The 21,334-nt window shown below is 49.1% G+C and overlaps 1 protein-coding gene and 1 long non-coding RNA gene across 4 annotated transcripts; both read left to right on the top strand.

The window, feature by feature from the left end:
* The first annotated feature begins 14 nt into the window (after positions 1–14).
* LOC109741402 (uncharacterized) lies at positions 15–4,905 on the top strand. 3 transcript variants are annotated; one of them, XR_012188125.1, is made up of 10 exons: positions 15–180; positions 991–1,195; positions 1,349–1,560; positions 1,656–1,953; positions 2,567–2,597; positions 2,678–2,823; positions 2,920–3,170; positions 3,354–3,572; positions 3,665–3,795; positions 4,235–4,905. It is a non-coding gene; the product is annotated as an uncharacterized lncRNA (long non-coding RNA). The 3 variants fall into 3 exon arrangements; XR_012188124.1 differs by having other exon boundaries at positions 3,665–3,776; positions 4,235–4,519; XR_012188126.1 differs by lacking the exon at positions 3,665–3,795.
* Positions 4,906–7,593: 2,688 nt separating this feature from the next.
* Positions 7,594–11,171, top strand: LOC109741403 (replication protein A 70 kDa DNA-binding subunit A). The gene is made up of 2 exons (XM_020300492.4): positions 7,594–8,060; positions 9,277–11,171. The coding sequence occupies exons 1-2, from the start codon at positions 7,780–7,782 to the stop codon at positions 10,958–10,960; spliced, it is 1,965 nt and encodes a 654-aa protein (XP_020156081.1). The 5' UTR covers positions 7,594–7,779; the 3' UTR covers positions 10,961–11,171.
* Positions 11,172–21,334: the final 10,163 nt, after the last annotated feature.

Genomic DNA, 21,334 nt, shown 5'->3' with positions numbered 1-21,334 from the left:
TGCCCGATCTAGATCTAACCAGCTGAGTTCAAAGAAAATATCTAGTATCAGCTCCGTGGAGGTGCCCGTCCCTATATCACACCCCCATCACCCAGTTGGTGAACTCACTCCAGCAACCATATCCCTTCTCCTGCCCCGGACTCCTGCAGCATCTGAAGCTCGCCTTCGCCACGCATGCAGGTAACCACGATATTTTCCTTGCTAAGATCTTATCAGAAAAACAAGCTGGGTGTTGTTCTCTCGTAGTGCTAGCGAGCTCTAGCTTTGAGGGCCCGATTCTGCATCGTGGTTAGGAGGATGTTTTGGTAGAATCCTCCGTATGCTTGCCTGTGTCGCTGTCCTCTGTGAACTGGTTACCACCAGTTGCTGTGCTTCCAGCTTGTTATCCCCTCCAAATAAGATGTCAACGCCTCAAGGGCCTCGGCAGATCTAGTTGCGGTGGGGAACGATAGCAAGCGAAAGAAAAATTGTTGCTTGGTCCAGGAACGAGATATGCTTGCTCGATCTATTTCACAGTAATGATGTTCATGTTTATTAATTATTTTTGTAAGGTGTCTAGCTTTGTGAGGATTTGAGGCTTTGTTTGGGGGTCGTTCTTTTCAGAGATGGTCAACACCTCATGTTGCTCCCACAGTATAGGCTAGATACGCCGACTGTGCTGCCATCGGTATACACCGAGCAGCTGGGAGTTTCTTTTCAGTTTTCTCCGGTGGCTGTGGCCTTGAGGGGTGGTGCGCTGAGCCTCTGATTAACAGAGGAAGAGCCTGTCACGTGGTATACATGCACCCTAGTTAGACTCTGTCGGTTCACATCGAGGCGTATTTGAGTATATATCCAGGCCAGCCCCATGGAAACTAGAGTTCTGTTATGGAACCTCTTCTATGTGCAGAACAGAGGAGTGATTATTGCATATATAATACTTGAGTGATTCAGGAGTTGAGTTTAGTAGCCTTATAAACCGTGTATGTTTTGATTTACCTTTGTTTGCAGGGTACTACATGAAGTGACCTAGAACACATGGAAGGGGATAAGTTCCAGGAAGAGATCGAATGCCTCATGGAGGTGAAGCACAAAAACGTCGCACGGTTTCTAGGATATTGTGCCGACACGCAAGGGAGAGAGGTAGACTTTGAGGGAAGCTTTGTAATGGCAGATGTACGACGACAGTTCCTCTGTTTTAAGTATCGACACAAAGGTAGGAACATGTGATGACATCTTTTTTGGGGTCATAATTATTGGTTCCCATCTGGTAACAACAATTACTGTGGTGCCATATACTCCAGCATATGAAACTAAAGTACTGCAACTATCTAGAATACTAACTCCTCTATCTTCTCTTTGTGTATAGATACACACAGTGGAGTTGAATGGAGAGAGCACTATGAAATAATCAAGGAAATTGCAAGGGTTTATGGTACCTTCACCGTAATCATATTATTCACTTGGACCTAAAACCTGATAATATATTGTTGGATGATAATATGGTACCGAAAATAGCTGACTTTGGTCTCTCAAAGTACTTTCGTGCCGGATTATCATTTCAAAATTTGGATGAACATCGTAAGTTGGCTAATCTCTTGAAATCTTGATCTTTCCGTTAGCCATATATGAATCCTATTGCATATTTTTGTATTCATCCATCAATTTTCTTGCAGGGGTTATTTGGCACCAGAATTCTACGGTGGAAAGCTCACATTCAAGTCAGACATATACAGTTTGGGTGTTATAATCATAGAGATATTAATATGCCGTATGAAATATACCAAAGACTGCTCTGCTTTGAGTATATACCCAAAGGGTATCTTTATGATTATATCACCGGTCACATTCAAGTCAGACATATACAGTTTGGGTGTTATAATCATAGAGATACTAACATGACATATGGGATATACCAAAGATTGCTCTGCTTTGAGTATGTATATAAAGGGAGTCTTCATGATTATATCACCGGTACGATCACCATACCATCTCTCTTTTTTATCAATAAAACTAGCACATTATCTCATGTAACCGTGTGGGAAATGTCTTTAATCATTTTCAATCTTTTTGAGACACTATGGTGTAACAACATTTTGTAAGAACATTAACTAGACTATCAGGCTACCCGCAAAAAAAAACTAGACTATCAGGCAGATGTATTGTTTCTATGAGATCTTGGATTGATGTGTGTAATTTAAGTTCATGTCATGAGTTGAACAATCATCCATTTGTAAAGATCCCACAAATGTACATGACATAGGTTCAACTATTATCATTTGCGACATGTTCATATACAGTCACGATGATGTATACATACATGCAATGTTGTGAAGATCTATCAGCATGTGGTCATTAATTCATTCATTATAAGATGGTCCACCATGGTCAAATGTTTTGTCTTCTCCTTTCGTTTTCTTGCTATCTCTGTTTTTACCATCATAATAGAAGATTTGGTTCAAGCATCAGAAGCATATAATAGAAGTTACATATAATGGAAGTTACTTGTTGTGTTGTATCTCTCTACTATTATAAGGACTTCAAGTATCTCAAATACTAAACATACTTTCATGTCACCCTATTATAGATGCATCTCGTGGACTTGAATGGGGCAAGAGGTATCTAATTATTAAAGGAATTTGTGAGGGCTTATATTACCTTAAACAAGAAAGTATTATTAACTTAGATCTGAAACCAGCCAATATATCGGTGGACAACAATATGTTGCCCAAAATTGCCGACTTTGGTCTCCCAAGATGTTATGATGAAAATCAAAATTGGATCAATGTAATCCGGTTAAGTCTCTCAAAGCTCATTAATGGTGGCTTTGCAGTGGTTTATAAGGTATGCTAACTCTCAACTACTCTTGGTCTGATAGCTGAGTTTATGCTTTATTAGTAGAAAAGTTGAGCTTATTCTAGCAAGGCATGTTGGCTGCAGGGAATTCTTTAAAATGGGGGAATCGCTGTGAAGAAGCTTTCCAACATGTCTTATATTCATGATAGCGAATTCGAGTGAGAGGCTGAATGTTTGATGAAGACCAAGCACAAAAAGTACGGTTTATGAGTTATTTGGCTATGCACATAGGGAAATGGCTTCCTACGAGGGAAAAATTTCCATGGTAGATGTACAACAAAGGTTGCTCTGCTTTGAGTATCTACCAAAAGGAAGTCTTCGTGACTATATCACCGGTAGGATCACACAGCACATAGCATGCTTTTCATCTTCGTTTTCTTTCTTTTGATCATCCACAATCGGAGTAGTACTAGTATATAAGTATATCCTCTCGTCTACATCTAGCTAGATTTTAAAGATTACGAACTTTAAGTATCTCAAACAATAACCTGTTTTAATATCTTCTCTTCCATGTGTAGAATGCTTATGGATATGAATGGAGAGAGCGCTGTAATATAATCAAAGGAATTTGTGAGGGTTTAAGTTATCTCCACAAGAACCATATTGTTCACTTCGACTTAAACCGACAAATATACTTTATGGAATATAATATGGTTCCTAAAATAACTGACTTTGGTATCTCAAGATGTTTTGATGAAACAAGGCCGTGTTATTACTTCAAAAGTGATGGGATTAGTGTAAGCCGGCTAAGCCTCTCGAAAGCTCTCAAGCTCTTTTTTTCAGGGTTCACTTTTAAATTATGTATTCATTATCTTCTCATTTCATGTAGGGGATATGTTTTACTAGAAGTTCTTTTCAATGGAATAATCACATTCAAATCAGACATATACAATCTTAGTCTATATATCAATAATTATGGAGACATTGATTATGATGAAGAGGTATTTTGAAGTTGATTATGTATGAATTTATATCACCCTTCAATGATAAAATGTTCAAATACTGATGCCATGCCTTTTACTTATGCATACTGTTGGAAGCACACCCAGCAGCCCTAAGCACAAATTAGCTGCAAAAGACACAACAGACTTATTGTAATGTAAACCTATAGTTTTGCAAAGGGGGTAAAATGAACACATTCTTTAATACAATTTGACACTACTTTATCTCTGTTTCTTTTAAATTTTACCGAACAGTAGAACACAGATTACATGGTGCAGTTTTTACATTTTTGTTATAAATTATTGTTAGTTTGATATTGTAATTTAGTAATTTATGTGGTTTGCACATTAACATCATATTTATGGGGTTCGTATGCAAAAGATTACACACTTAATTGCTGATTACATAGATGTTGATCCTTTTCATTAACCCACATCTCACTGTTGCAATTGAGCAGGTACTCAAAATTTGGAGGAATAGATTGGACAGATCACTGGGAGGCAGACGACTGGAACGAGTATGCTCTGAGTGATGGAGTGCATTGACACCGAGGCAGCGAGGAAACCAAGTCCTTAGCATATGAGCAAGCATCTCAGCCGCCGGAGGGGTCAATGCTCGTCAATGTGGATGCAGCGATCTTCTCCCAATCTGCAAGAGCGGGCTTTGGTCCGGTGATACATAATCACCTGGGAGGGTGCACAGGCGGTGAACAGAGGCTACTTCGAAAGAGTTCAAATTCTTGAAGTAGCAGAAGCCATGGCACTTCGTCAAGTCTTAATCCTTGCCAATAAAACTGGTATAATGAAGATCATGCGATTGCCTATCATTGGGTTTAGGTTTTGATAGGTCCCCTACTAGAGCCATAGTCCATGGTATTAGATAATGTGCCACAAAATTTGTATCTTGTACTTTTATCCATGTCAATCGTTCTTGTAGGCACTAGGCAGCACATGTTCTGGTATCCATGTCAATCGTTCTTGTAGGCGGCATATGTTCGGCTAAATCGGCAGAGCATGATGTTTGGTCCTGTTGGCTTAATGGGTTCCCTGATGTAATAAGGATCATTATATGTAATGAATCAGTTATGAATGAATAAAAGGGTGCAACTGCCCATTACCTTAAATAAAATGCTACTTCCTGCAAGAGAAAAGAAAGAAAACGAGAACCTAAGTACAACAACAATCGTGTGACTTCACGGTACTTGGTAACGATGAGAAGTGACGAGCAAAGAACACGGACACTATTACTACGGTGAACAGCAACTGTGGGAACAGTGTCACTATTTTAGAGAACAACCCGTCACAGGGACACTACTTCGTTTGTTTTATTTCTTCTCCATTTTCTCTCTGCAAAACCCGTCAAGCACATGCTGGAAGCAGGGACAGGACAGAGAAGCTCCCAGTGTGTTGCAGTATCTCCTGCCATTGTTTATTTTATTCCAATAATGTGTTGAAATTCAGCCTTTGTGCTTGCTCCCATGTTTCATTGCACTGCTCAGGCTCTCTTTGGACTGATAGTCTGTATACCAGCAGAAATAGCCTTTGGAGGTCGGCCTCTATGGAGGCCTCCAAATTTAAAATTCAAATTTCATCAAATTTCATATTTTTACATTTCAAAAAATTCTGATTTTTTTTATAGAGATACATGAAGGCATAACGCACATGTGTGTAAATTTTTGGGGCAAAATACATTGACATGAGGGCTGTAAAAAAATATGGGGCTTTTAAACACAGGATACTATTCATCCTCCCACGTATACCTGGCCATCCCTCGGGCCGGGCCAACCAAAGCCCGACGCAAAAAACCCAAGCCCAAGCCTGGCCCGGCCTGGTTGTCGGGCCCAAGCCCGGCCCATCATGCTAAAAACCCATCGGGCCTCGGGCCACGGGCCGGGCCTCTTCCTTAAACGGCGAAAACGACGGGCTTGGGCCCGACAGGCACGTGCTTCGGGCTCAAAAACTAGGCCCGAGCCCAACCCGTGGACAAGGTCGGGCCGACCGGGCCGGGCTGCCCATGGCCAGGACTACTCCCAGGCCATGAATTTGTCTTTTTTGTACAGGTCGCATTTCAACGTATTTTATCCTGAATTTTTACACACATACACTTAACATCATTGTTTACTTGAACAAAAAATTTAGATTTTTTTAAACCGAAAAGTTTGAATTTTGATTTTTTTTCAAAAAAAAGGCCTCCATGGAGGCCGAGGGCCAAACGTCCGTTCTCGTATACCAGTGATTTATCTAATATAATCTACTACCTCCGATCCATAAAAAGTGTCACAACTTTGAACTAACCCTAGTTCAAAACTACTTTAAAACCACGTCACTTATTTTGGATCAAAGGGAGTAATATATATGAGGTGGATTGTGATGGGTTAACCTGAAAAATCATGCTAGAAAATCCCATTAGAAAGGAGAAACATACAACCATTAATCGAACAGTCATTAAAATAGCGGGTGATTGATCACCATGGCGAGGTCTTTTTTCCCTTCTCTTTTAGTTCTCTTTTTATTTTCTTCTTTGGTTGTGTGCATCCTGAATGTTTTTAGGTATCTTGTTGATGCAGAGGCCGGGTGTAATTGATATCTGTTTGATATTAATATATTCCCCTTTTCAGAAAACTCATCAAGATAGAACTTGGATCTTCTTTAACCTAACAAAACATCATCTAAATTGTTATGTTTAGCATTATAAGCGATCAATGTTTTAGATGTACTTTACATTCCGTTCATGTCAGTTCCTCCCTTCCTTCTTCTTCTCGCACTCGATCTGGCCCATTCCGATGGGTGGAAGACTACCAGATGCGATTGTGCAATGCGTGCGTCGATAACGAAGGCTTTGTCTTGAAGCTTCCGCATCATGTCCACCTCATGTGTGCTCTAAGTGAAAGCCTCGAATCCAGCCTTGGATCGGACTACAACAATGCCATTATGTCGTTACTTAATCGGGATCTTACTCTTGGGGTCAATAACCCGTTCTTGGTTGTGTATTGCTCATATACACTCATGTGTACTTCTGTACTTGAATAAATTGCAAGGCGCGACTGGCAGTACTTTCCACGATGAATGTGCTTCAACCTATGTCCCCTTTCAAACATTTTATGAAAATTTGACGTGTGCCGCTATGCACTAGTTCAGCAGGTAGCATATGCATAAGACATAGTTTGATAGTAAAATTGATGGAAAACGGGAAGTAAATTTGAAAATAGAAGAAAACTGAAATAAAGATTAAAAACCGAAAAAGAAGAAACTGCTAGCTCGAGGTTTGGTGCGGACACCCGCGTACACTGTTTGGACGTATGGGCACTGGCCTGGGGGACGCACCCTTCGTAGGAGTTAAGTGTCAAATGGGTAGTTAAAACAATGTATTTTGAGGAAAAAGTTTTTGATTTTGACAAAATGGTCATTCATAAATATATTCATGCATGCCTAAATTTATGTTCACTCACAAGAAAAAGAAACAAAAAAAATTACCAGAAAGTGAAAAATAAAAAACAAACATAAACTAAAAACGAAAAAACGGATCAAAATGCTGAAAAACTGGATGAGAAAACTAGATAAGAAATAGAAAATGAAAAATAGCAGAAAAAAAGAAGAAGAAATGGGCCGACCCATTCGCAATGAGTGTGGAATAGGAGAAATCCTCGTTCAGGCCAGTGATTTGTTCTCTCACAGTCACAGGGCTCCACCAGTAGCCAGCCCAGGCCCAAGTTTATGCCGTGCGCGCTCTCGTTACGTGGGTTGGCCACCGCCGTCCGATCATCTCATCCGGACCCGATCCAACGGCCAGGTTCATCGAAGCTCAGTCTTCCCCGGGAAGGAGCCCGCGACGCCACCGAGCAACCGCCTCTTCCCCCTTCGACTCCCGTCGCCATTTCCGACGCCCCCCCAAACCTCCTAGATTTTCAAATCCGCACCACCATTCGCCTCCCCCGACCCCCCTCCTCCGCCCCACCCCCACCGCGGACGCGAGGCTCCCGCGAATCCGGCCCACCGCGAGGCGATGGCGTCGGCGAGGCTGAGCCCGAACGGCGTGGGGGCGGCGCTGGCGGGGGACACGAACCTCCGGCCCATCGTGCAGGTCGTCAACCTGCGCTGCGTCAACGTCGACGGCAAGGGCACGCCCCGGAGCGACCGGTGGCGCGGCCTCGTCTCCGACGGCGCCGAGACCTGCCCCGCGATGTTCGCCGGCCAGCTCAGCGACCTCGCGCGCTCCGGCCTCATCCGCCGCGGCTCCGTCGTGCAGCTCGACGAGTACGTCATCAACATGGTCGGCGGCAGAAGGTTCGCTCCCGCGTCCCTCAGCGTACCCTAGATCGATGCTCGATTGTTTGCGCTTGCGATTGGGGCGGTTTCGGCTAGGGTTCGTGCCCGCGCGCGGGTTCTCGCTGGGCATGTGTGGTCGCGGTCTGTGATTCGCTGTGATTTCTGTGCCTGTAAGTGTAGTCTAACTGGTCCCTGCGAGTTGCTGTCCCTCAAATTGATTAGGGGTCTCGCTTTAGATTGATACTTTTCTAACTGCGTCGGAAAATTCAGTGTACGCTGATCCTGATACTCATGTTATGCTTCCTTAGGTACTACTTCGTAGAAGTGAACTAGGTCTCTTCCCTCTAGAATAACAGTACTGAACCAGTGTGGCGTCGAAATTTTCTTCCTCTGACCTGCTGCTGATTGAATTGGATTCTGTAATCTGGAATATAGAAGATATCTGTGTACCAACTGGAATGTGTAATTAAGTTGTGTTGTGAGGTATGATACAGTTTGGTGTTTGTGTAAAAGTTAGTTCATTGGATTATATTTCTGCTACTCATAATGGTCGCAAAATCGTAGGTCTGGCTATGGCGCTGTGTGTTTCTGGCTGGTTAAATGATGTTATTTTCTGAATAAACGGGAGAGGAGGTCCTCTACCTTGAATTTCATAAAACACTAAATATAAGAGATAAGAGTCAAATAGGCTGGGAATAAGCCTGCAAAGAGAACTGACATTATGGTCGTTTTGATGATTAGAAGAAGTTTGTTGTGTGCTTTGTTTCATTTAGTTAGTTATGCAGCAAGTTGTTGCTATATACTCCAGTCGACTGGTCATGATGCTGTGCATCAGCTAGGTTCCTTGTTTACTGATTGGGTCATCAGGTGCATGGAAGTTTGATTTGATCACTGTAGTTTACGTCATGCTCATAGATGTAGGTGTCTTTATCTGGTTGAATCATTTAGTGGTTTGTGTCATTCAGCTTTACCCACTTGGTTCAGCAGTATACTTGATGATACAAGTTGTCATTTACCTATTTTAGCTGCCAATTGACTTTGTTTCATTGTGTCTTTTCTGATCTGCTCGTCAATAAATGCTGCTGGAACATAGTTTGTGAACTGAAATGTGCCATGATTCAAGTTTCTCTGTCATATGTCTTAAGTAACTAGTGCAAATGCAAATTAGTCCTTTTGTCTTGAGGGTATGTGAAATTATTTGTTTTTGTTGAGCTGATTGGTTGAATATCTGTAGGGTTATCGTCGTTCTGAATTTGACAGTTCTTCTTGCGGAGTGTGACATCATTGGCAATCCAGTGATTACTCCAGAAAGTGAATCTTCTAATCAAAACAACCCAAGAGTGGAGCAATTTAACGGAACACGTCAATATGGTTTGGCGGCAGGAAACCCAAGTCCCACAAGGCCCAATGGCAATGTTCCAGTCTTCCAACCTTCGCTGGCAGGGAACTCCTTGAACACAGCCACCAGGCTCAGTGACAAATCTCCAGTCTTCCAGCCAACAGCACAGCCATCTTATCGTCCTGCACCCAGTTACAAAAATCAAGGAGCAATTGCGAAAAATGAAGCCCCTGCTAGAATAATCCCCATATCTTCTTTAAATCCTTATCAGGGCCGCTGGGCTATCAAGGGTAGAGTTACTGCAAAGGGAGACATCCGCCGGTACCACAATGCAAAAGGTGAAGGCAAAGTGTTCAACTTTGACCTGCTTGATTCTGATGGGGGTGAGATACGGGTGGCATGTTTCAACACTCAACTTGATCGCTTCTATGAAGTTGTGGAAGTTGGTAAGGTCTATGTGGTATCAAGAGGAAACTTGAAACCTGTACAGAGGAACTATAACCATCTGAACAGCGAGTGGGAGATTACGTTGGAGAGAGATTCATCAGTGGATCTTTGTCCTGATGAGAACAGCTCAATTCCTTCTCAGCAGTATAACTTCAGACCGATCAGTGAAATTGAGGATACTCCGACCGGTACTATACTTGATATCATAGGTGTTGCTATCTCTGTCAGCCCTTCCACCACAGTACAGAAGAAAAATGGCACGGAAACTCTGAAAAGAATTATTGGCCTGAAGGATATGTCTGGTCGAAGTGTTGATCTAACCATGTGGGGTGACTTTTGCAACAGAGAAGGCTCACAGCTGCAAGAAATGGTTGAACGTGGGGTCTTCCCTGTGCTGGGTGTCAAAACAGGAAGAGTGAATGATTTCAATGGCAAGTGTGTCGGCACAATTTCTTCCTCTCAACTCCTCATAGACCCTGATCTCTCTGAAGCTCATACTCTGAGGCAATGGTTCGACGGTGGAGGAAGGGATGCTTCTACTCAGTCCATATCCAGGGATCACACTCCTGCAGCATCAAGGAACGAGGTCCGAACGACAGTTGCTAAAATCAAGGATGATGGTCTTGGAATGGGAGACAAACCTGATTGGGTTACGGTGAAAGCCTCCATTATATTCTTCAAGAGCGACAACTTCTGCTACACAGCTTGCCCTACCAAGGAAGGTGACCGGCAGTGCAATAAGAAAGTGACAAAGGGGACCTCTGGCTTGTGGGTGTGTGACAAATGCGACAAGGAGTTTCCAGAGTGTGACTACAGGTATCTTCTGCAGCTTCAGATTCAAGATCACTCGGGAACAACTTGGGTGACAGCGTTTCAGGAGACCGCGCAAGAGTTACTAGGCTGCTCGGCGCTAGAACTCATTACATACAAAGAGAACGGAGACCCTCGTTTTGCAGAGACCATGCTCAGCTGTTTGTTCAAGGATTATCTGCTCAGGCTGAAAGTCAAAGAAGAAACGTACAGCGACGAGCGGAGAGTGAAGAACACATTGGTCAAAGTGGAGAGGTTTGAGCCTGCTGCCGAAAGTAGATATCTGCTCGATTTACTTTCAAGGTCGGTGGCATCATATTGAGCAGCGAGTTTCGCCCGAAGAGGTGTGGCGGTGTCCATAACATGTTCTCTTTTGCTCGCAAGGCCCAAGGTTTACTTACCATATTAGAGATTCAGGATTTATTCAGTTCATACGGATGTTTTTGATGTGATAGTAACAGTAAGCATGCCAATGTCTCGGCCTATGTAGACTTTCTGTCCTTGTTTAATTTTAACGGATCAATTCAGATCTACTCCCTCCGTTCCTAAATACTTGTCTTTCTAGGCATTTCAAATGACTATCACATACGGATGTATGTAGACATATTTTAAAGTGTAGATTCACTCATTTTACTCCGTATGTAGTCATTTGTTGAAATGCCTAGAAAGACAAGTATTTAGGAACGGAGGGAGTAGCTACTAAATCATGTTGATGTCTGTGTTATGGCATCCCTGCTTTTTTTAACTTACCAATGCAGTTGGTGGCACACTGAGCGACGATGGCAAACAACGGCTTGGTTTGTAGCGAGCTCTATGTTCTTTTTTTTTTTAGCAGAGCGAGCTCTATGTTCAACACTGTTGCAGTTCGAATCCCGGCATGATACGGTGCACTTCCCGGCGCTAAGACGTCTTAGTTGGGGGCATGGTGTTCGGCCATGATGGCAGCTGAGGATGGTGACGAGTAGTCACATCCAAGGCGTGTCCAAAAGGACCGGATTGTAATCTTGATTATTTGTTTTAGGTCCATTTTCACAGTACACACCCGTGAGAAAAAAGAAGCATTGCAGTTCATTTTCTCCTCTATATAAAATACTACTAAAAGTGTAAAAATAGAAATGATCGAGAAGGCCAATTTGGCTCCCGGGCTCAGCTGCACCCGCTCCTACGAAAAAAATCAAAACAAATACTAGAAAAATTTAAAAATTTCCAATTTTTTTTGTGTGGTAGATAATTTGATGCGTGAGGTTTGCTGTAAATTTCAACTCGTTTGGACATTTGAGCAGCTCTCTGGAAAAAAGACAAAATCGGGGTCTGTAAAAAAGTTTATTGTTCACGAACTGTTTTGACCAGATTTGTCTTTTTTGCCGAGAGCTGCTTAGATATCCAAATTAGTTGAAATTTGGAGCGGACCTCACGCATCTAATTATCTACCACACAAAAAAATGGATTTTTTTGAATTTGTTTTGAATTTTTTTTAGCGGGAGCATCTGAGCCTACCGATCGATCTATCAAGAGTTCGTACTAAAACGAAAATTGCTCTGCGTATGACTTTAAATGTACGATTCAGTCCGACCCAGTGATCCCACGATTGCCGCTGATGCAGAGATTTGATCGGAGGGTGACTGAGCAGTGTCGTAGAAAGTCGTACAAATATTCATCGTACGCCTAGCACTGCTCGTACTAAAATAACACTAAATAATTTCAGATTCATAATACTCAATCCAACACAAAGAACCTCAAAGAGTGCCCCAAGATTTCTACCGGAGAAACAAAAGACGAGAACGTGCCTCAACCCCTATGCATAGATTACCCCAATGTCACCACAGGAATCCGCGAGTTGAATGCCAAAACACATATCAAGTGAATTAATATGATACCCCATTGTCACCACGAGTATTCATATGCAAGACATATATTAAGTGCTCTCAAATCCATAAAAGTATTCAATCCGATAACAATGAAATCTCAAAGGGAAAAACTCAATTCATCACAACAAGATAAAGAGGGGAAAACACATTATGATCCGACTATATTAACAAAGCCCGCGATACATCAAGATCGTGACATGTCAAGAACACGAGAGAGAGATTAAACACATAGCTACTGGTACAAACCCTCAGCCCCGAGGGTGGACTACTCCCTCCTCATCATGGTGGCCACCGGGATGATAAACATGGCCACCGGTGATGATCTCCCCCTCCGGCCGGGTGCCGGAACGGGGTCTAGATTGGTTTTCGTGGATACAGAGGCTTGCGGCGGCGGAACTTCCGATCTAGGGTTACCCCGAGGGTTTTTGGAATATTTGGGAATTTATAGGGCGAAGAAGGGGTGCGGGAGGCCACCGAGGTGGGCACAACCCACCTGGGCCCCCAGGTGCGCCCTGGTGGGTTGTGCCCCCCTCGGGGCACCCGCCAGGTGCTGCTCTAGCCCTTTGGATGTCTTCTAGTCCATAAAAAATTCACAAAAAGTTTCGGGGTGTTTGGACTCCGTTTGATATTGATTTCCTGCGATGTAAAAAACAAGCAAAAAACAGCAACTGGCACTGGGCGCTGGGTCAATAGGTTAGTGCCAAAAAAATGATATAAAGTTGCTATCAAATGATTGTAAAACATTCAAGAATGATAATATAACAGCATGAATACTTCATAAATTATAGATACGTTGGAGACCTATCAGTACCTCAGTAGAGAAAGCCGAAAACTGACTGTCATGGTAGGCAAGAGCTGGTCGGCGATTCGGCGACTTCGGATTATACTACAAATCATTTGTCGGGTGGTAGGTGCGACATATGCCAACGAGTGGCTTATCATTGTGGGAGCCAGTAAGACATCGCCGGTGCCTGGAAACGGGATAAGGCGAAGACATGCACGCCGACGAATCTTACCCAGGTTCGGGGCTCTCCGTGGAGATAACACCCCTAGTCCTGCTCTGCGGGGTCTCCGCATGATCACTAGATCAACACAAGTAGCTACAAGTGCTCCTTGAGCTGTTTGGCTAGAGGAGGAAGAAAGGCAAGGCTAGCTCTCCTCTTCCCTCTACGTGGTCGCTAAAACTATCTTAGAGATCAACCCTTTGCATGGGTGCCCTGGGGGGTTTATATAGGCCTACCCCCCAGGGATACAATGGTAATACGGCTGGATGCGGGTCCCAGCCGTCAGTGTCTGTGCTCGCCGGCTTCTCCGCCGACCGCTGGGGCCCGCCGACTGGTGGGTCCCGCCGGCTGCCGGCCTCTTGGTTTACATGCCGCCCCCATCGCCCGGGGCTTTGTCGGCGGCTGGTTACTGTTGCCTCGCCCTGATGACGAGGGCTTTGTCGAGGTAAGCATGGCTACACTGCCGCCGCCTGGCGGGCTCTCACTGTAGCCTCACCTCGTCTTGTCTCCTTAATAATGCACATACTTCGAGGGAGGGAGGTAGCCGGCTATTGGGAGCCAGCTACGCCTCAGGCCGACTAGGGGAGGCCGGACCGCCTTCGAGCGTCTCTCTGGCTGAAGTGGCCCGCCGCCCGCAGGCCGTACTGGCGCCTGACGTGGGTGACGTCATGGTCAACATGGCAACAGTGCCGCGCCGGACGGGGGATGGCTGACCCGTACGGCGCACTGTGGCCATGCATGCTCCGGGATTCGGGGGTGGCAGGCTGTACTGTGGCCATGGCCCGTCTCATCACCGTTATGTGGGCGCAGCCCTGGTGGGTGCAGTCTTGGCCGTCTTCCGGGAGTCGGTCTTCTTGTGGCCGGCTTCTGGGAGTCGGTCTACTTATGGTTGGCTTCTGGGAGTCGGTCTACTTATGGCCGGCTTCTGGGAGTCGGCCATCTTATGGTTATCTTCGGGAAGGTTTTTTGGAGGTTGGGTCGCCTTCCGGTAGTCGGCCTGTGAGATAGCCGACCAGGGGAAGGCGGCCCTGTGTTTTGGATACTTGAAGGCCCAATCGGCTTGATAATTTTTCAGAGAGCCAGGGGGAGTCGGTTAGGCTACCCGTGGCCATTTACTCCGACATCGTTAGCGATTCACCCCGCGTTACACGAGGGGCTGGTTTTTGCCCAGCCGCGTGGAAAAGGCGCCGTAGTCCGGAATAGCCGCACACACACAAGGGGTTAGTACTTAGCTCCACAGTCAAACTCCTCTGGCTAAGTGAAAGTAATAAAGCCGTATAGTACGATTGCCTGATTCACCTCACGAACACCTCCTTTATGAACCAAGACGTTGGATAAAGTGTGGTCCCACGTTATGCCGAACACCCCTGTAGCATCTACATGGGGGCCGAAGTCGACGGCTGGCAACTTTCAGAAATAGGTATTCTATAGGACAAGATTTTCAAATGAAAAATTCCTATGGAACCCTTTGGTTTGTATGAATGGATTCCTATTCCTATGTAGGATAGGAACCAATCCTTCACATCTCCAAGGAAAAAACAATGGCCTAGACTCAATGGAAAAATTCCTATCATATGCATCAAATGACATCTCTTTCCCTATAGGAATTGAGATACATGTCATCTCATTTCCTATGGGTTTCCTCTTCCAATGTTATTCCTATCCTATGAACCAAAGGAGGCCTAGGAATTTTTTCATTGAGTCTAGGCTAATATTTGTTTTCTTTGAAATATGAAGGACTAGCTCCTACCCTACATAGGAATAGGAATCCATTCCTACAAACCAAAGGGCTCCAATGGAATTTTTTCCTACAAAATTCCTATCCTATAGAATTCCAATGAAATTCCTCCAAACCAAAAGAGGCCTTATGTCATACGTATTTGGTTGTCATGGTGTGAGTGTGCGTGTATGTGTGTGCAGTTCATCTTTGTAATCCAAAAGAAAGCAAGAGCATAACATTTTTCACCTTATAACTTTGTATCATGCCCACCTCTCCCAAAATTAAGAATACAAGAGTAATACGCTCAAATTACACTACAATGAGCAACTGAGAATTATTGAGAAATTATGTTAGATACATACTAGGTCCATTTATATAATTTAACATAAGCTACTTGCACGTTGTCTTGATGGGAGAAGGAGTGCCACAGTGAAATGAGCATTGGCAACCCTTATCAACACACTTGCCAATGCCGTTGAGCTTCATGTTGCAGTCGTCACGGCACTCATCGTTGTCACATGTGCCAAAGCGAATGATCCGTGAGCATGTTGATGGTGAGTAATCTGTGGTGAAGAGGCCATCCTCCATAGGCACGACCCTAGAAGTACAAATCATTTGTCGGGTGGTAGGTGCGACATATGCCAACGGGTGGCTTATCATTGTGGGAGCCAGTAAGACATCGCCAGTGCCTGGAAACGGGATAAGGCGAAGACATGCACGCCGGCGAATCTTACCCAGGTTCGGGGCTCTCCGTGGAGATAACACCCCTAGTCCTGCTTTGCGGGGTCTCTGCATGATCACTAGATCAACACAAGTAGCTACAAGTGCTCCTTGAGCAGTTTGGCTAGAGGAGGAAGAAAGGCAAGGCTAGCTCTCCTCTTCCCTCTACGTGGTCGCTAAAACTATCTTAGAGATCAACCCTTTGCATGGGTGCCCTGGGGGGTTTATATAGGCCTACCCCCCAGGGATACAATGGTAATACGGCTGGATGCGGGTCCCAGCCGTCAGTGTCTGTGCTCGCCGGCTTCTCCGCCGGCCGCTGGGGCCCGCCGGCTGCCGGCCTCTTGGTTGACAGGCCGGCCCCACCGCCCGGGGGCTTTGTCGGCGGCTGGTTACTGCTGCCTCACCCCTGATGATGAGGGCTTTGTCGAGGTAAGCGTGGCTACAGTGCCGCCGCCTGGCGGGCTCTCACTGTAGCCTCACCTCGTCTTGTCTCCTTAATAATGCACATACTTCGAGGGAGGGAGGTAGCCGGCTATTGGGGGCCAGCTACGCCTCAGGCCGACTAGGGGAGGCCGGGCCGCCTTCGAGCGTCTCTCTGGCTGAAGGGGCCCACCGCCCGCGGGCCGTACTGGCGCCTGTCGTGGGTGACGTCACGGTCAACATGGCAACAGTGCTATGCCGGACGGGGGATGGCTGACCCGTACGACGCACTATGGCCATGCATGCTTCGGGATTCGGGGGTGGCAGGCTGTACTGTGGCCACGCCGCGTCTCATCACCGTTATGTGGGCGCAACCCTGGTGGGTGCAGTCTTGGCCGGCTTCCGGGAGTCAGTCTTCTTGTGGCCGGCTTCTGGGAGTCGGTCTACTTATGGCCGGCTTCTGGAGTCGGTCTACTTATGGCCGGCTTCTGGGAGTCGGCCATCTTATGGTTATCTTCGGGAAGGTTTTTTGGAGGTCGGGTCGCCTTCCGGTAGTTGGCCTGTGAGATAGCCGACCATGGGAAGGCGGCCCTGTGTTTTGGATACTTGAAGGCCCAATCGGCCTGATAATTTTTCAAAGAGCCAGGGGGAGTCGGTTAGGCTACCCGTGGCCATTTACTCGGACAGTAGTCCCCGAAGCTGGTTGGGCTTCGAGGCTGAGAAGAGACGAGAAGCTCGGTCAGCTTCCTATCTCGAAGAGCCAGCAGCTAGGAGCCGGCTTCGGTTGGGTACACCGTCTTGGCGAGATTTTGAAGTCTGAAGGCGGGAGTCGGTTGGTGCGCACGCCGGGTTGCGGGCCGGCCGCTCGCCGCCCGCGTACCACGTGGCATCCTCCGGCTGAAAAAAGCCTGCCAACCCACGCGCGCGATGGAACGTCGCCGCAGGCCGAGGGCCCATCACTCCCACGCCTAGGCCCAGGCGCGGATTCTCTATGGCCCAAAGCGGGCCGCACGCCTTCCGGCGGCAGTTTCTGCACGTCGTTAGGGCGCAGTAATCGCGGAACGTGGGGGAGTGGACGCAGTTAATCCCACGTTCCCCCCACGCCTCGCCTCCTCGGCTTCGCCGCACGAGGCTATAAGAGGGGGAACGGCAGGCGCTCGCACGCTCCCCTCGCTCCACCATTTTCTTCCTTTCCTTCTCCGCCGCAGCAGCCCTTCGCCGCCGCGCCGTCCCTCTAGTCTTCGCACCACCCCGCAGCTTCGCCGCCGCGGGGCCGTGATTTCGCCGTCGCCGCGCCCTTTCTCGCCAGCTTCTTGGCGTCATGCATCACGGCGGAGACTGGGATGGCTCCAACGTCCACGTGGACCACATCGACTTCCTCCGCAAGACGCGGCGGATGCCCGGCAAGGACCAGGTGCGGGTCCGTCTTGCGCCGAAGAAGGAGATCACGCCGACGCCGGAGGAAGGCGAGCGGGTAATCTTTCGCTCGCACTTCCTGCGCGGCCTCGGCCTGCCCGCGAGCACCTTCTTCCGCTCCTTCCTCGAATTTTATCAGCTCCAGCCGCACCACCTCACTCCAAACACGGTGGTGCTGCTGTCCGCCTTCGTCACTCTGTGCGAGCGCTTCCTCGGCGTCCTTCCCACCCTTGAGCTCTGGGGGGAATTCTTCCAATCCAAGCTTGGCACCCGCATGCAGGGCGTGCCGGCTCAGAGCGGGCCTTCATCGCGGTGCGGAGGCCGGCAGCCGACAACCCCTTCCCTGCCATCACGCTGATCCAGTCGGTGAAGCTCTGGCAGAAATCGTACTTCTACGTGAAGAACGTCGCCCCGCAAGGCGACTACGTCAATTTGCCGGCTTACGTAGCTGGCCCGCCGGCTGGGAGGCGGCCCTAGTGGTCCTATCGGGCCAGGACGCTGTCGCCGGCTGGAGCCGCCGCCGTCGCCCGACTCCGGGTAATGATCCAGTCGGAGGGCCTGACTGGGTCCGACCTGCTGGCCGCCTTCGTGGTGCGCCGGGTGCTCCCACTTCAAGGCCGCCCTCATTTGATCAGTCAAATGAGCGGCCAACACGATCCGAGTTGGATGTGCACCAAGGAGATGCCTCATGACGAGGTGGCTCATATGGTGAACTATCTCGCGAACTGCAAGCTTTCCGCAGAGTGGCAGTTTGGGAAGGAGCCGTACTCCCGTGCCAATCCCCCGCCTATGGTATGCTTTCTTTATCTTCTCTACTTTTAGTTTTGTCACCAAGTTTTTCTTGGCTGACTCTGACCAGTCGGCATGTCTTGGCAGAGCCCTCTCCTTCGACCTGCGGCCGGGACAGCGAGGGCGGATTGCCAATTTCTCCCCGACCGGGCGGAGCATGACTTGGAGGACCCCGACTTGGGGGCGGCCGCCATGGACGATAACACCGAGGCAGGAGGCGGCGAAGCAGGCGGCTCCGGGCTTGGAGCCAGCTTCGACGACTGGCCGGAGGACGACGAGGCAGAAATCGTCCCGCGCCGCCAGCCGGCGTCCGACCATGGCGCGGGTTCCTCCGCCGCGCCGCCTGCTCGAGGCGCGCGCAGAAGCGCTGGGCCGCGTCAGGCTTGTTCGGCAGTCGGCCGAAGAAGCCCAAGGGCGGGGCGGTGGCGACCAGGCGGGATGAGGCGGCCGCGAAGGCGGCCCGCTTCCGCAAGGTGGTGAAGCAGCCGCAAAAGGTTTCAGCGTAAGTGTCGATTCTCTCGCGTATTCCTTCTTCTTTTCTAGTCGGTTTCTGAATCCTTGTCTTGACTCAAAAAACAGGGCTCCGCTTTCTCTTGAGCGGGTCGCTGCCGCCTCCGTGGTTGGATCGCCGGGAGGATTCGGGAGCACCCGCCGCATGGACCCCCGCGCCGAGCTTCAAGCGGCGATGGAGCGAAATGCGCGGGAGGAGCGGGAGGCGGAAGAGCTGAGGGCGGCTGTCGCCAAGGCGGCGCAGGAGGAAGCGGAGGAGTCGGCGAAGGCACAAGCTGACACGGCGGCCAAGGCTCAGGCGGCAGCGGCCGGGGCCTTGCTTGTCCCCCCTGCGCGCCGTGGCGCCCGAGATCCCGGAGCCCCCGCCGGAGGAAGCCGGTGGCGACCTGCCGGGGATGGAGAGGGAGGAGGACGACGTCGTCGTCCAGGAGAGGGAGGCGGCACCGCCATCGCCGACTGGGGCGGCCCAAGGTAGCCGGTCTAATGTGCCGCTTGCGCAATCGGCTGGAGGCGAGCCGGCTGTGAGGACGGACCTGGTGGTCCAGTCGCCATCGCGCCAGCGCGCGGGGAAGGCAACTTCGGCTCCGGACCCGCAGAAGGCCGCGGGCTCCAGCTCGTCGGCCCAGGACGTGGAGACGGCCAGCGCCAGCTCGGGGTGGACGCCGGGTGGTGGGACGGACGTGGTGAATGTGGCGGCGCAAGAAGTCCGGAACCGGCTTCAGTCCCATGCCGCAGTGCTGAGGCAGTATAATGACGAGTTCCTCGCGACACGGGCGGCCATTCGGGTGAGTCTTCCCGTTTTTTGCTTCTTGATCTTGGTTTCTTCCGTGGGGGCGCGTCAGCGCACCCACTGGGTGTAGTCCTCGAGTTCCGAGTCGGCTGTTGAGCAGGCGGCTTGGAACTTCTTGGTAGACTTTGTTTGCTATCTTGTTCTCATTCGCTTCTCTGTCCAACTTGCAGGACTACCACAACCTCCGTGCGGCTGCCTTCAACTCCCAGGCTCGGGAGCTGTCCCAGAAGACCGCTGATCTAACGGAGAGCCGGGGTAGGTGCTTCCTTTCTTTCATCTCACGTGGGGGCGCGTCAGCGCACCCACTGGGTGTAGTCCCCGAGATTCGGGTCGACTGCTGAGCAGTCGGGCCGGATCTTTCCTGGCGACTTCTTTCTTATTGCTCTTTTCTTCTCTGCCATATCTGCAGCGGCCAATGCTAAACTGTGGGAGCAGCTGGGTGGGACCCAGGCCGCCCTTCGCGCTAAGGGAGCCGAGTTCGACGCCTTGGCTCAGGAGCGTGACCGCCTGGTCAAGAAGCTGGCCGACCAGGAGGAGAGCCACAAGGCGGCCCTGAAGGCGGTGCAGGACAGCGAGGCCGCCCTCCAAGCCGAGTACGAGACTGAGGCGGCGAGCTGGGCTGAGGCGAGGCAGTCGTTGATCAACGGCTACGGCCAGATCGAAGACTTGGTTGACGGTAGGCCGCCTTCTTCTTCGTTCCTTGCTTGCCGCTTGCCGTTTGGTTCGTTCTCTAACTTTGTATTTTTCTCTTCTTTCTCTTTCTTTCTTTCTTGTGCAGAGTACTTCCCTGGTTACTCTACTGCCGCCAACCAGGTCGTCGAGGCCCACCGCGAGGCGCAAAGGCAGGCTGGCGCTGAGATCGCGCCGAACGCTCACCGGTCGCTTGAGGAACAGCTCCTGGCGATTCAAGCCCGCCTCCAGCCGGCTCACCGCATGCTCCGCCGGCTTCAACGTGTTGGGGCGCAAGTGCTGGCCGCTCTCTGGCCCGGCGAGGTGATTCCCCGCACCCCCAGTCGGACTGCCGACTGGCTGGAGGTAGCGGCCGACTGCTTCGAGGCCTGGAAGGCTTCTGCAGCTCGGTCAGGCGCCAGGCGGGCGCTGGAGTTCGTCAAAGCCTGGTATCCTGAGCTGAGCTTGGACCAGCTGGCCTCCTGGCGGCAGGAGGCCGACACGGAGCTAGAGCCGGCGCGGCCGGCTATCATCCAACGTGCCTCAGCGATCGCCGACTACACCGACACCAGCGCCTTTGCTCCTGAGGTGGATGATAACGCCGTTGCTCAGCCGGAGGAGTGGTTCGGGCTAAACCCAGCAGATGGCGAGGACTCAGCGGAGGAGATCGACTCCAGCGACGAGGGCGAGGAGGAGGAGGAGGAGGAGGAGGATGGTGAAGACGCCGTGCCAGATGGTGGAGCAGCCGGCCAGCCTCAGCTTGACCGTGCCTCCAGCAACAAGGCAC

The sequence above is a fragment of the Aegilops tauschii genome, chromosome 6 (genome assembly GCF_002575655.3).
Source record: "Aegilops tauschii subsp. strangulata cultivar AL8/78 chromosome 6, Aet v6.0, whole genome shotgun sequence".
Classification (NCBI taxonomy): domain Eukaryota; kingdom Viridiplantae; phylum Streptophyta; class Magnoliopsida; order Poales; family Poaceae; genus Aegilops; species Aegilops tauschii.
Note: the sequence above shows the minus strand (reverse complement) of the source record. Positions and strands in the feature narration are given on the sequence as shown.

Coding starts and splice junctions, on each gene's coding strand:
- LOC109741403 (XM_020300492.4), top strand. CDS start 7,780: ATGGCGTCGGCGAGGCTGAGCCCGAACGGCGTGGGGGCGGCGCTGGCG. Junction 8,061..9,276: donor AACATGGTCGGCGGCAGAAG/GTTCGCTCCCGC, acceptor GAATATCTGTAG/GGTTATCGTCGTTCTGAATT.